The sequence below is a fragment of the Ranitomeya variabilis genome, chromosome 6, assembly GCF_051348905.1.
Source record: "Ranitomeya variabilis isolate aRanVar5 chromosome 6, aRanVar5.hap1, whole genome shotgun sequence".
NCBI lineage: Eukaryota > Metazoa > Chordata > Amphibia > Anura > Dendrobatidae > Ranitomeya > Ranitomeya variabilis.
The window spans coordinates 313,595,513-313,611,074 of NC_135237.1; the positions used below are offsets into that span (position 1 = coordinate 313,595,513).

Sequence of the window (15,562 nt, forward strand, 5' to 3'; positions counted from 1 at the left end):
TACGTGGCACTGAAATATGTGGCACGTGGCACTTTGATACGTGGCACGTGTCACTTAAATACGTGGCACGTGGCACTGAAATATGTGGGACACGTCGCACAAAAAAGTTACATGTAGTTTTTTTTGTGTCGACGGTCCGCCGAAGCACGACGCATCCGTCGCACGACGGATGCGACATGTGGCAATCCGTCGCAATGCGTCGCTAATGCAAGCCAATGGAGAAAAAACGCATCCTGCAAGCACTTTTGCAGGATGCGTTTTTTCTCCAACGACGCATTGCGACGGAAGCCAAAAAACGCTAGTGTGAAAGTAGCCTAACCCTAACCCTAGCCCTAACCCTAAATTTAGCCCCAACCCTAACCCTAACTCTAACCCTAACCCTAACCCTAATTTTAGCCCCAACTTGTCTTCTCCTGCCGGCCGGCAGATGGCAGCAGATGGCGGGCGCACTGCGCATGCGCCCGCCATGATGAAAAAGCCGGCTGGCAGGAGAAGACAGAAGAGGACCCAGGGACCCCGGGTGAGTATGTTAGGGTCCCCGAATCCCCCTATTTCTCTGTCCTCTGATGTGCGATCACATCAGAGGACAGAGAAATAACTGATCGCTTTTTTTTTTTTTTTTTTTTTTTTGCGGTCGCCGGTAAACTGTTAATTACCGGCGATCGCAAAGCAGGGGTCGGTGCAAATCGACCCCGATCATGTTCTTTGGGGTCTCGGCTACCCCCGGCAGCCGAGACCCCAAAGAACATCCGGGTGCCGGGCGGCGGGCGCACTGCGCGTGCGCCCGCCATTTTTTCCCGGAAAAAAGATGGCGGCGCCCATGGGGAGACACGAGGAGCACCGGGGGAGGTAGGTAAGTATTGGGGGGCTATTGGGGGCCATCGGGGACCACATTTCTCTGTCCTCCGATGTGCGATCACATCGGAGGACAGAGAAATTAAACGGCAAATCGCGTTTTTTTTTTTTTGTTGCGACCGCCGGTAAACGGTTAATTACCGGCGATCGCAACTCGGGGGTCGGTAAAAACCCCCCGAATCATGTTCTCTGGGGTCTCGGCTACCCTCGGCAACCGAGACCCCAGAGAAAATCCGACTCTGGGGGGCGCTATTCACTTTTTCCACAGCGCCGTTAATTAACGGCGCTGTGGTTTAAGTACCCTTAGCGGCCGCCGTTAAAAGGCGTATCGGCGGTCGTTAAGGGGTTAACTTATCCACACATATTTTGTCTAAATCACAAAAGGAAGTACTTGGGTTGGGATTATCATTTTCACCATATAATAACTGACTTTCTCAGCAGTAAAGGACCTTAATCTCTTCTCACAAAAAATTATTCTTAAGAGATTGCACTACCAACCCTCCTCCTCTTACGGAATAACTGATCCAGTGGAATTGGAGGCATTGGAAAATCTTGAGGAATTAGAACGCGAGTCTAATCCTGCTATGGTAAGTACCTCTCCACCTCCTATAGCTGCTAGATGTACCACTTTTCCCCCCCCCCCTTGTCACTGTGCCCACAGGTGGAAATATTCACTAGATTAGTGAAGGAAGATTTCAGGAATATCAATAACTATAAGAAAAGGGATAATCTTAGTGTTGCACAAAGACAAGCATTAGAGGAGATTAAGAAGTGGGATGATGTTGTCATAAAACCAGCTGACAAGGGGGGAAACGTTGTCATCTGGCCTGTGGAGAGGTACGAACGAGAAGCCTTCAGACAATTGCGCAATAAAGATATCTATACCCAGCTGCCGCAAAACCCTATGTCAAAGTTCCAAACACAGTTATATAACATCTTGGAAATGGCTTTTGAAAGAGGTATAATTTCTAAGACGACTTTGGATGGATTATTAATACAACATCCGGTGGTTCCAACATTTTATCTAATCCCCAAAGTCCATAAGGACCCAGCATCTCCACCAGGGTGTCCTATTGTCTCTGGCATAGGAGGGCTATGTGATGCAACATGCAAATTTATTGAACATTACTTACGACCACAGGTCGAAACGTTACCCTCCTATGTCAGGGATACTACGGACGTCCTGGGGAGAGTTGATGGTGTGGTCATCGAGGATGATATGGTTCTAGTAACGGCGGATGTCGAATCGCTGTATACCAGCATTCGTCATACGGAGGGGATTCGAGCGACAAGGTTTTTTCTGGAGTCCAGTAATTTGGAGGCGGACACAAGGGAACTGGTGTTGGAGCTGTTGCGATTTTGTTCTCACACAATTTTTTTGATTTTAAAGACCGATTTTTTTCTACAGAGACAGGGCACTGCCATGGGGGCGGCCTGTGCGCCTTCGTATGCAAATTTATTTTTAGGATATTGGGAAAGAGGCATAATGCCTGAGGGCGCACAGGCCTCCCCCCAAATTCTAGGATGGTACAGATTTATTGATGATATTCTGTTCATCTGGCAGGGCCCTGTCTCTGAATTACAGCAGTTTATGGTGGGACTTAATTGCAACGGCTCCAACATCAAGTTGACCTATATATACAACAAAAAGGAGATTTCCTTTTTGGATATCACTTTGAAAGTGCAGGAGAATGGGTATATCTATACGGATATGTACCGTAAAGAGACTTCAGTGAACGCCTTGTTGCACACGCCTCATCATCTCATCCTAGATCCACAATAAAGGCTATCCCTATAGGACAGTTTTTGCGGGCCCGACGAATATGTACATCTGACCATATGTTTGAGGAACAAGCGAGGGATCTGAGTGAACGCTTTAACCAACGTGGGTATAGTCGGCGTTCTATTAGAAAGGGCTATGTAAGGGCTAAAAAAGCGAATAGAAATGAATTAAGACCGAAAAGGAAAGACAAAAAAATGGGGGAGAATCAAGTCAGATTAATTTCCACCTATAATCATAGATGGGAAATGATGAGAGACATTTTACAAAAACATTGGCCCATTCTAAAAACAGATTCGATTCTGCAGAAATGCCTTTCAGACAGACCCCTTCTTATAGCACGAAGAAGTGGTAATATCCGTGATATGGTGGTGCATAGCCACTATGTGGCAAAGACCAGGATCCATTTAATGCCGGCAAACAGAAAAACGGATTCTATCCATGTGGGGATTGCCTAGCGTGTAAAAACCTGGAGAGGGCCACATCTTTCACGTCATCGGATGGCAAGAAGGAATTTCAAATTAGAGACTACATTAGCTGCAGCACCACATTTGTGGTATATTACGCAGTATGTTCATGCAATCTGATATATGTAGGTCTCACGTCTCGGGAATTGCGTGTTCGTACACGGGAACACGTGAGAGACATAATTGCATCGTGTGACGTGGAAGATGTGGCCAGCTTAAAACCAATCCCAAAGCATTTTAGGACATACCATAACTGTAACCCGAAAGAATTAAAAATTAGGGGGATAGATAGGATACGTGCTGGCATTAGAGGAGGTGATTTAAAAAGAAAATTGGCACAACATGAGTCGTTGGATCACTGTTTTGAATACGGTAGCTCCAGCGGGCCTAAATGAACAAGTTAGTTTCAGTTCCTTCTTGTAATTGAGTCTCCATATACACTCACCGGCCACTTTATTAGGTACACCATGCTAGTAACGGGTTGGACCCCCTTTTGCCTTCAGAACTGCCTCAATTCTTCGTGGCATAGATTCAACAAGGTGCTGGAAGCATTCCTCAGAGATTTTGGTCCATATTGACATGATGGCATCACACAGTTGCCGCAGATTTGTCGGCTGCACATCCCAAAGATGCTCCATACAAGGCAGGATGGATCCATGCTTTCATGTTGTTTACGCCAAATTCTGACCCTACCATCCGAATGTTGCAGCAGAAATCGAGACTCATCAGACCAAGCAACGTTTTTCCAATCTTCTACTGTCCAATTTCGATGAGCTTGTACAAATTGTAGCCTCAGTTTCCTGTTCTTAGCTGAAAGGAGTGGTACCTGGTGTGGTCTTCTGCTGCTGTAGCCCATCTGCCTCAAAGTTCGACGCACTGTGCGTTCAGAGATGCTCTTAGGCCTACCTTGGTTGTAACGGGTGGCGATTTGAGTCACTGTTGCCTTTCTATCAGCTCGAACCAGTCTGCCCATTCTCCTCTGACCTCTGGCATCAACAAGGCATTTCCGCCCACAGAACTGCCGCTCACTGGATTTTTTTTCTTTTTCGGACCATTCTCTGTAAACCCTAGAGATGGTTGTGCATGAAAATCCCAGTAGATCAGCAGTTTCTGAAATACTCAGACCAGCCCTTCTGGCACCAACAACCATGCCACGTTCAAAGGCACTCAAATCAACTTTCTTCCCCATACTGATGCTCGGTTTGAACTGCAGGAGATTGTCTTGACCATGTCTACATGCCTAAATGCACTGAGTTGCCGCCATGTGATTGGCTGATTAGAAATTAAGTGTTAACAAGAAGTTGGACAGGTGTACCTAATAAAGTGGCCAGTGAGTGTATTTTGTATTGTGTGTGTCCTTTTAATTTTTAATTTCTATTTATGTTTTGTTCTTGTTTTTAATATAGAATGTAGCTTTAGAGCACATGTGATGACGCCAAAACAAGCATGTTTCAAAGAACATTATGATGGAATGTTGGGGGAGTAAGTCCTACCATAAGATCTGGAAGATGGATCCAAAACATGTCTCTTCTTTGTGAACTTTATGGGGAAACCTATGAAGCAGCATCACTATTCAATAGTATATGTTTTGTATTATTGCACTAATTATGTATGTTCATAACAATATTTATATTTAATAACACAAGGACAACTGTCCATTTTTTTGATGTCACATATTTAATGTCATGTGGATTTATTCCATACTGTATGCTTTTTCACTATATAGCACAGTGCATGCAGTATTGTGCACTGTTTAAGTTTTAATATTAAGGATTGTATATATAAGTAGTTTAATGATTATATTATAGGTGTGTATAGACTGTTGATTTATTAAAACTTGTAAGCGGGTCTCCGCTGCAAAAGTGGTGGGTACACTGGAGAATAAACAGTTAATGGTTACAGACGCTGCAGCATGGCTCTTCCCCCTTTGACATGGGCGGGTTACCTTTCTGTGCACAGTGCGCATGTCTTCTATGACTGGTGTCCCGGGGCATTGTGGACGGCGCCTTGTAGTGACGTTTGCGCCTCAGTGACGTCATCAAGACGTCCCTGAATGCGCTCCGTCATGGTGGGCGCCAGACATGATGCAGTGCCCGGCGCGGTCAGCGGCGCACATGCGCTACATCCTGTGCACAATTAAGGACAGTCGAAAATCATATAAAAATCTCCCCCACACACACCACAGTACCGCCCCCTGACGAAGCCAACGCGAAACGCGTGTTGGGGCTGCACTGTGCGACCATCAGCTGCCTGCTATATGGGTAAGAGAACATACCAGGTTCATTACGTTGAGTTGTTGAAAGATAGAGACATTTTGGTGATATCAGATGTTAGGAGGTGATATACAATAATAGTGTATCCTGGGGGTTTTCTTGTCCCATAAAATACTATAGTGGCACTAAGCACCTTACTAATTTAATAGCAGTGAGTGGTTGGTCGCACAGGTCTGGTACCGTATTTGCTTTCCCTTGCTGAGCATGTTATGTTGTTTATATGGTATTTTATGAGAAATGTGATTGTTATAATAAATAAAATTGATAATTTTTTTTATATGAATTTGGACTAGAACTCCTTTTGTCTATACATTTAATGCTTCAAGTATGGAGTGTCCTTTTTTTGATTTGGTGGCCCTGTGTTTGTGGTCCATTTATGGCGTGATGAACAAACCTAGCAGGATTGTGTCCATTATGGGATTTAAGCTATGCCTTTTCCAAGATGGCGTCTTTGGTCTCATGTGCACTGTCTTCCTGCTATAAAACTCCACCCCAGCCTTCAGTCTGTGCTAGAGTATTCTGCCTTGCATCCAGCTCCTGACCTCTGATTACTCCCTGGCTATATACCTGCTCCTGTGTGGTGATCCTGCTACTCTGCGTTCCTGCTGCATACACCAGTTTCCAGTAATCCTCCTTCATCTGCTGCTCGTGTTTACTTCCATCTGCATTTGCTGGACATGTAAGCGGTTTCTGCTCTGCAAAAACCTGAGACTATTAACCAGGCCTCCCTGGTTGAGCTAAGATATGATTTGAACTACCTTATAAGCTTATCTGTGTTTGGACTAAGACAAGGATTTATTCGTGTCAAGTATGCTCAAGAGTAACTGTGCTTCATAGACTTTCTGCGTGATTGCATTTTCCTCTGAAGTTTCCTATAGACTGCTAAGCTGCATTTAATATTTACACCAAGTGTTGTGGATTTGAGTTTCTCTCTGCACCTGTTTGAATCACCGTGTGATAATATAGACTTTACCACTTATAAAACTGTGTCCTGTAGTTGTCTTGTTCCACGCAAAGTGTCTCCTGAGTTATCCTCTATAATTATTACACTAACAAAGGATTGTACGTTCCTACAGCCCCGACCAGCAGTGGAAGTGTTGTCCAGGACAGTCTAGATCTAAGGGATCTTGGTTCCAAAAAGGGGAACGAAAAGGAAGACCGATCCTGGACCTCAAACTTCTAACAACCTTTCACAAGGTTCTCCTTCTTCGAATGGAGTTCCTCCACTCAGCCATTACTTCAACAGAAAAAGGTGGAGTTTCTGGCATCCATCGACATTCGGGATGCTTACCCTATTCACAAATGGAAAAGCGAAGGAATTTTTGACCAGCATTTTCAAGTCACGACCTTGTCCTTCGGCCTTGCTACCGCACCCAGAGTGTTCGCAAGGCTCATGGCGGCTGTCATGTTCCTCTTGCATAGAGGCGTGGTCGTCCTGCCCTCTTTGGCCGACTGTCTAGCCGCCCTTCCAGGACTACGCTAAGTAGTCTATATCACTTGCGATACCCTTTCACCTGGGCTGGCAGCTAAACTTAGACAAGTCTCATTTCCAGCCCAGCAGATATCCCTTTTGAGGATGATCCGGAACACTTCCAGAAGGATGGTATTTCTCACTCCAGACAAGGTCATGGCCCTTCAACAGGGAGCTCGCGCACTTGATCACTCATCCCCTCATTTAATTCGATTTGCTGGGAGGGTTCTGAAGAAAAGTGGAGACGACAATGGAAGCAGTTTCCTTCGCTCCGCTCGTTTTCAGCAAGTCAAACAGACTTTCAGACGATAGTCTCTGAGCTCCTTCTTCATCCAGGGCCTTTCCCCCAGTTCAATGGTTATTAGTAACTACCAATGCCAGTCCTCTTCTCCCGATCATTGCTCTGGAGATCCGAACGGTAGTCCTACAGTAGGTCCACTGCCTTCTGGCGGGTCAACCCATCAAAATTCAATTGGACAATGCCACGGCTGTGCCATACGTCAATCATCTAGCAGGTACCCACGGTCGGGCGCCATGGCCGAGGTACCTCACATTCTCTGATGGGTCGAGATCTATAATTCGGTGATCTCGGCAGTACATATCCCAGGAGTAGAACTCTGGGCGGCGAACATATTCAGCCGTCACGGTTTCACCTCAAGTGAGTGGGAACTTCACCCAGAAGTCTTCCATCAGATCTGCCTTCACTGGAGCTCTTAAGTTTTAGTTCGGATGGCGTCCAGACTGATCGCCAATGTACTAGAGTTCGTGGTTCCGCCTCGAGATCCAAGAGCCATCGCACTGCATGCTCTGGTTTTTTCCATGGTACCAGTTTCCATAACCCCTCTTCCACTACTTCCAAAAGCTTTTTGGAAGCAGAAAGGGCCCCAGTGATCCTCGGAAATCCGCACTGACCACGTCAGTTTTTTTGCTTGCGGAGCTGGTAGCTTTCTGCCTTTCTGCAACAAGACTGCAAGTAGGGACTTTCTCGCAGGGTGTTTTTAACACTTAGTACTTCCCTATCGCATACCGTTAGATCATTGGGACCTTAATGGTCCTAGGAGTCCTACAGTAGACTCCTTTTTGATCCGGAGAGACTTTACTATCGGAAGGTCGCCCTTTTTTCTCTGCGATATCCTCATCCTGGCGAGTCTTCGGTGCTAGCTGCTCAGTCCTTTCAAACTTTTTTCCCTTATTTCCTTCAAGGCAAGGTTGTCCTCAGGCCATCCCCGTCCCTTGTTACCAAGGTGGTATTGTATTACCACTGTTATGAGGGCATAGTTCTTCCCTCATCTCTTTCGGCACCAGTCCACAAAATGGAGTGAGTTCCCCATATTTCGGACAAAGTGAGTGCTCTGAGTAGGTACGTCTCGAGGACGGCGTCCGTCCGAAGGTTGGACACTGAATCTTGGGCTTCCTGACGGTAAGAGGAAGGCTTCCTCACGTTTTATGGGAAGAGTTTAGCCGTTTCATCGGCCATGTTAGCCTGTTGGATTCCTTTCACCATCCAGGAGTCCTTCTGTGTTAGGCTGACATTTAATCTCCCTGTCTATCGTGGGTTCTAGGCACCAGGCGTCGACAAGGCACACCTGCAAGCTTGCAGATTCATCCAGTCCGCATGCATTCTTGAAGCACTATAATCCCCCACACTTCCACAGATGGGAGTCTGGGCAGGCGGACTCTGCAGGCCGCGGTGGCGCACTTGTAAGTAGCGGTTACACAGGGCCTGATTTGATGTCCCCACCCAGGGACTGCTTTGGGACGTCCCACGGTCTGTGTCCCCCAATGTGGCGAAGGAGAAATAGGGATTTTTGTGTACTCACTGTAAAATCCTTTTCTCCGAGCCATTCATTGGGGACACAGCTCCCACCCTGGTATTAGCTTATGCTTGTTTTATAATCTGATATGCTATACTCTTATATAATATGACATGCTGTAAGCTCATATGTTATTGATCTCCTACTGCTTTTGCACCGAACTGGTTAGCTGAGAGCCAGCAGGAGGGTGTATACTGCAGGGGAGGAGCTAACTTTCTTTGTATCACTTAGTGTCAGCATCCTAGTGGCAGCAGCATACACCCACAGTCTGTGTCCCCCAATGAATGGCTCAGAGAAAAGGATTTTATGGTGAGTACACAGAAATCCCTATATCGGGCCCCCAGGCAGATTTTCAGGGACCACATTCTTGGGCAGGGAGGTGTATTTTGATTGCCACAAGCTCATTAATTTCTTCTTGCTCTGTTGGCACACAGTGTTCACTACTGAACACTGAAGGGCATGCAATGAAAGATTACATCCTGACACCAGTGCTAGAGTCAGGATGTACATTGTGGGCAGAGTTTGTACGGCCCCCGAAGGACGGTATAAATATCCAAATGGCTCTTCACAGAAAAAAAGATTTCCCACCCCTGCTCTAAACCCTAGTGCGTTTTATCTTTCACCAAATAATGCTCCCATTAGAATAAAAAGCTTCACTATCTTTATACGCATATATGTTTATACTAAAGAAATGATTACGCAGAAAATCATAATTTATAATAGTTTACTCAGCAAGTGTGATCTCTATTATTCTCCTTTTTTGACACAATTGTGTCTGTCATCTTGATTACTGTTAATAAAAAAATATCTGATTTAAAAAGTGTGATCTCTATGCTACAGCTGATTGTGACCTATACAATAGTGAAAGTCATCAGTGCTTTATTGTCCTTGTGGAAAGACTGAACTGGCTCACTACTTGTTAGTGCAGGAAAGATATATAACTTGGTACCGTCTTAGCCAGTAGATAGAAAAATATTTAGATATTTAGGACTCTCAATTCTAAATATTTTTCTACTTGTTAGTGGTGCTGGCTGAGTAACATTACCTTTCCCTACCTTGTAGTGTATTTATTGCACAACTAAAAGGATCTTCCTCTTGATATTTATTTTCATTTCCTTTCTACAGATTCATCAGGCTGGCCTTACATGTGATTTTGCTGAACTTCCACATCATGTCAGCTCAGAGATGGAAATTGAATGCTTAATTCACTCCATGAAACATTTATTGAAACACCTACCGAAGCCAACCCTTGTCACATTAGCAAGGTAACAGCAATTATTACACATTAAATGGATTTTTCAAGGCCAGCTTCAAAACAGCAAAAGAGATGTATCCGAGAGCTGCAGTAGTGAAATGTGTGGTATAAAGTTGTATAGCAGCTGTAGTTCATACATGGTGTTAAATTTCCACATAACACCAGATTTGTTCAGCACTATAATTGGTTATCCATAATGTTTCTTAGTTTATGCCTCTAATTCTGTATCACATAAGGGGCTGCATGATTATGAAATACTATATCAATGACTATGGGAAGTGGAAGTGGTCAGCCTCACTGGTTTACTCCAGGGGAAGAGCATGCATCTGGGTTGCCAACAGGCAGCTCTTATATCCTCTGGATGTATGTGATTTGTTCGAAGGCGGTGTAGTGCAGTGGGGTTGGTGCAGTGTGACAGACAGGCAGTAACCACAGGAAAGTTCAAAACAAATGTCTTTTTAATGTCCAAAGAAATTTACAAACTGGAACACAAAAGGTATCCTCCGGATCGCAGTCGGGAAACAAGACAGTCCGTATCCGAGACCTGTTACCGTGGGTGACTGCACCGCCTTGTACGCTGAGGGGTGCCAGGCCTTTTCCACTTGGCTCCGTGTTGCTTCGCACAGGCTGAAGCTTTGCAGAGTCACCTACTCTGTGAGTTTGCAAACTAAAACTGACACACCCAACCCTTTGCTGCATTGTTTTTACAAGGAATCTGTCGCCATAGGCCACTTGTAAGACCATCCTGTAGTCTGCTCCAAAAATAAGTCCATGGTGTGTTTTTTGTTTGGTTTGTTTGGTTTTTTTTTAAGATCGATCTTGGGCAAATAGTGTGCCCAAGACCAAAACTTGCTTTTATTTTGCACTGCAGTCACATCTATGCCTGTAACTGCAATGCACTTCTGCGGCCTCATTACGCTTCTATGCGCTTCCTGGGGGACACATATCAACCCTTCAATATGATGCCCCTCACTGCCTCACAATATTACACTATTCCCAGGAGAGCCAGTGTGGACACCCCTGCAACTGCATAGGCACTAGAAATGAACAGAAGTGAGACATGATCATCTGTCTCCCTATATCTGCAGGTAAATGGCATTTTATATTATCCCTATATCTATCTGCAGGTAAATGGCATTTCCTATTGTCCCTATATCTGCAGGTAAATGCCTTTTCCTATTATCCCTATATGTATAGGTAAATGGCATTTCTGGATGTGACAGGTACCCTTTAAAGCGATCCAAGATGTTTTTACCCCAAATTGGTACCAATTAGAGATAAGCGGATCAGGAAGAATTCGAGCTTGCATGGATTTTCCTAGGAAATGTAGTTTTCAGAAAAGTTAGTGTCCGTGAATTTTATGTACCTTATTATGCTCTGGATTTAAGAAATACCATTATTGCGATCAATATCAAAGGATGGGGATACTGAACAATCACAACATCAAGAAATATTGACAACACCAATATCAAACAATAAGAAAATCGCAGGAAAACAATATCCCTACGTAGATTCTTTGGGACGGTCAGCAGAGAAAGGACATCAACTAAAGTGTATAAAAAGAAAATATTTTAGATCCTGAACCAAATGTGCAGTCTAAAATTGATACAGCAGATGACAATTAACATAATCTTTACATTATTCCACAAAAAACATTAGTTCCTTAAGCTTAGTTATTTCCATCATGTCATAATTACCAGATTTGAACCCCTCACATAGTGCCTCCTAGACATGCCACCTTGGTGTAGTCTTCATCTCCTTGCAATATCGTTCCCTTGGTATGGCCTACCTCTCAGGGACCCATCTCTGAATACCTTCATTGTCACTTAAAGGGAACCTGTCACCCCCAAAACCGAAGGTGAGCTAAGCCCACCAGCATCAGGGGCTTATCTACAGCACTCTGTAATGCTGTAGATAAGCCCTCGATGTATCCTGAAAGATGAGAAAAAGAGGTTTGATTATACTCACCTGGGGGGGCGTCGCGATCCGGTCCGGGGCCTCCTATCTTCATAGGATGACGTCCTCTTCTTTTCTTCACTCTCCGGCGCAGGCGTACTTTGTCTGCCCTGTTGAGGGCAGAGCAAAGTACTGCAGGCGCTGGGCCTCTCAGACCTTTCCCGACGCCTGCGCACTGTAGTACTTTGCTCTGCCCTCAACAGGGCAGACAAAGTACACCTGCGCCGGAGCCGCAGCGTGAATACAAGAAGAAAATGTCATCGTAAGAAGATGGGAGGCGCTGGACTGGACCGCCCCTGCGTGAGTATAATCTAACCTCTTTTTCTCATCTTTCAGGATGCATCGGGTACTTATCTACAGCATTACAGAATGCTGTAGATAAGCCCCTGATGCCGGTGGGCTTAGCTTATCTTCGATTTTGGGGGTGACAGGTTACCTTAAATTTCCTTTTTCTCCTTCGCCACATTGGAGGACACAGAACCATGGTTCTTATGCTGCTGTCACTTGGAGGCTGACACCAAGTTGAGACAAAAAAAGTTAGCTCCTCCCCTGCAGTATACACCCTCGTGCTGGCTTCCGGAGACCCAGTTCAAGCTGAGACCCAGTTCAAGCTTAGACCCAGTGTGCCTCCTACGGACACTGCTATTCAGACCAGAACTCTTTTCTTACCCTTTGGATTTCTTACTATTTAACCTTTCTACCCGGACGAAGGGGCGACGGAACCTTTCAAGACTCCGATCTCCCCAGACCAACAACAGGCGAGCACGGGAGTATTACCTCTCCATATCCTCTCCTGCGACGTGGGATGCCACTGCCTGAGCTGATTCTTGGGGCGACGGGCCCCTTCAAGGGCACCGATCTCCCCCACCCCTTAACAGGCGAGCACATGGAGTGTCACCTCCACGTATCCTCTTCTGCAGCCAGGCCTATTGCCGGACATTTTGCCCTGCCCACCAGGTCTTACCCTTGGATGTTCAGAGGCACTCTACATTTTTGTGTCCGTGCAGCCCCCACTGCATCACCACTGGAAAGAGCAGATGATGGAAGGAGGCGGACTGTTCCTCTCCACCCCCCTTCAAGGGGATCATGGATGGAGGCTCCCCTCAACCCTGCACCGTCCTATCTACCCCGGGCACAGCTCTGACCTGCGGCATATGCCATCCCCTTCATATCGGGGTAAGTGCCACCCGGGAGGGGTCGTTTTCTGGCGGTCATAGGAGGGCTCCATAGTGGCAGGGTCTGCGCAGCGCTCCGCGGCTCTTTCCCGGCGATGCGCGCCTGCCGCGGCCAGAAATTTAGTCCCCGGTTTCGGCCTTGTGGAGGCCGTATCCCGATAGGCCCCACCCACCACTCACAACATCCCAGCGGCTCCGCCCACAGACCTGGCGCTTCTTGCTCTATGCAAGACTACCTCCCAAATCTCGGCAGCCATCTTCCCTGCACAGCACCGCTGTTCTGGTCGCCTTTTTTCTGCCCGTGCAGCAGACCTGGATGCCGGTCTTCTCCCCTACTCAGCACACCGCCTCATCTGATTGCGGGACACAGGACCTGGGTAAGGAGACTGCACTAGGTGCTTCCCTGCAGCGTTACCCCTTATAGCTTCCACTATCAGCATTTTTACTTCCATTAAGATTCATCATGTTGCAGTCAAGGGCTAAAAAGGCTACAAAGTTTCATTTCACTGCATGTACCACCTGCCAGGCTCCTCTCCCCCGGCCTCAAAGCTCCCCTCTCTGCTCAGCCTGTGATGCCCAATGTGCCCAGGAGCCCTCCGCCGCTACCGACCCCAGTGTATCTAGCCCCCCTGAGTGGGCCGCGTCACTGTCACAATCCATGGCTTCGCTGGCCAAAGCGATTTTAATCCCTTCATGACCCCTCTGGGGAGCTGGGCACTCGTCTACCTGGGTTAAGAAACCCCTCCCTTACAGGGGAATCATCGGCCAGCAGGGGTCGCTCTCATCTGAAGGAGGTACGGACATCCAAAAAAATGGATCCGCACTACCTCTCCTGAGCATTCACCACGCCATTCAGCCTCTGGTAGCTCCACTTCTCGCTCACCCTCTCCAGGGGTTCGCAGCGATCATGACTCTGAGTCTGAGGCGTCCTTGGACCCAGATTCTCCGGAGTTTCAATCGACTGTGGATTCCCTCATTGAAGCCGTCAATCATGCGCTAAAGGTTGATGATGACCCTAATTCGGCTCCGGATCATGCAGTATCTTTTACAAGAACCAAGCGATCCCATAGTGTTCGCCTCTCATCCGGACTTCTTAGATATAGTCCGGCGACATGGGGAGCGACCGGATAAGCACTTTATGGGTAAACAGGCCCTGGGGTTGAAGTATCCCTTTTCCACAGATCTTGTCAAAGATTGGACGGAACCGCCAACAGTAGATCCTCCGGTATCGTGTTTGGCTACCAAAACGCTCTTATCTGTACCCGATGGGGCTTCAATTAAAAATCCCACAGAACACCAGATTCCCTGTCTCGCTCAGTATATGAAGCCTCGGGTTCCTCTCTATCCCCTTCCTTCGCTGCGGCATGGGTCGCAAAGGCAATGGCTTTCTGGGCAGATGCCCTTGCAAAATCTATTTAGGACCAGGCTCTTCCGTCTGAGGCGGCGGATCTCGCCAAACAGATCGCTATGGCTGGAGACTGTGATGTACGTGTCTTTAGACGCAGCAGACTGTGCGGCAGTTGCTGCCTCAAACGCCGTCACCATTAGGAGAGCACTATGGCTTAGAGAGTGGCGCGCGGATTCCTCCTCTGAAAAGTCTCTGATTTCTCTACCTTTCCAGAGCGGACATCTATTTGGAGAAAAATTAGATCAACTTATTTCCGATGCTACAGAAGGGAAAAGCAAATTCCTCCCGCAGCACAGGCCTAAAGCTGCTTTTCGGCGTAAGCAACATTTTAGCTTTCGGCCCTTTCGCAATAGCCCATTCTGGACCTCCTCCACGGCTTCGTCCAGATGAGAATGATCTCCACGTACAGAGAGAGACTCGGCCCTCATACAGGCCGAATCCTGGCGAGGTAAGCCAAGGCAACCCAGAACCAGGGGATCCAGGCCCTCCAGATTTCCTTCACAATGACTCGGAGTTTTCCAGTCGACACCACCAGAGTAGGCGGATGCCTACTTCTCTTTCAACATGTCTGGCTTTCCATCATCCACTACGAATGGGTCAGAGACCTGGTGTCTTCTGGTTACAAAATAGATTTCTCTGCTTCCCCTCCGGCACGGTTTTTTCCCTCCCGTCTCCCAAGTTCAGGAGCTCAGTCTCGCGCACTTCACCGCGCCATCTAATCTCTCTGCCGAAACAACTGAGCCATTGTTCCGGTTCCAGAACACGAGAGATTCAGAGATTTTTACTCAAACCTCTTCGTCGTTCCAAAAAAGGACGGAACAGTGCACCCTATTTTGGATTTAAAACTCCTAAACAAGTACGTAAAGGTCCGGCACTTCAGGATGGAATCCCTCCGGTCGGTTATCTCCTCATTGGAGAGAGGAGAGTTTCTAGCATCAATAGACAAAGATGCTTATCTCCATATTCCAGTCTTCCTGCCACATCAAAGGTTCCTGCCTTTTGCCATCCAGGAGTACCATTTTCAATTCACGGCCTTACCCTTTGGCCTTGCCACCGCGCCCAGGGTATTCACAAAGGTCATGGCGGCGGTCATGGCCATTCTTCACTC

At 46.8% G+C, this 15,562-nt stretch overlaps 1 protein-coding gene across 2 annotated transcripts in view; it reads left to right on the forward strand.

Moving 5' to 3' along the window:
- C6H5orf22 (chromosome 6 C5orf22 homolog) overlaps positions 1-15,562 on the forward strand; it is a 152,038-nt gene that overhangs the window by 122,261 nt on the left and 14,215 nt on the right. The window contains exon 8 of one of the 2 annotated variants that reach the window (XM_077269729.1): positions 4,509-5,656. In XM_077269729.1, coding sequence (XP_077125844.1) covers positions 4,509-4,532 — 24 coding nt within the window. In that variant the 3' untranslated portion in view covers positions 4,533-5,656. Of the gene's footprint in view, positions 1-4,508; positions 5,657-9,785; positions 9,926-15,562 lie in introns of those variants that run through there. The other variant, XM_077269728.1, reaches the window with a different exon arrangement.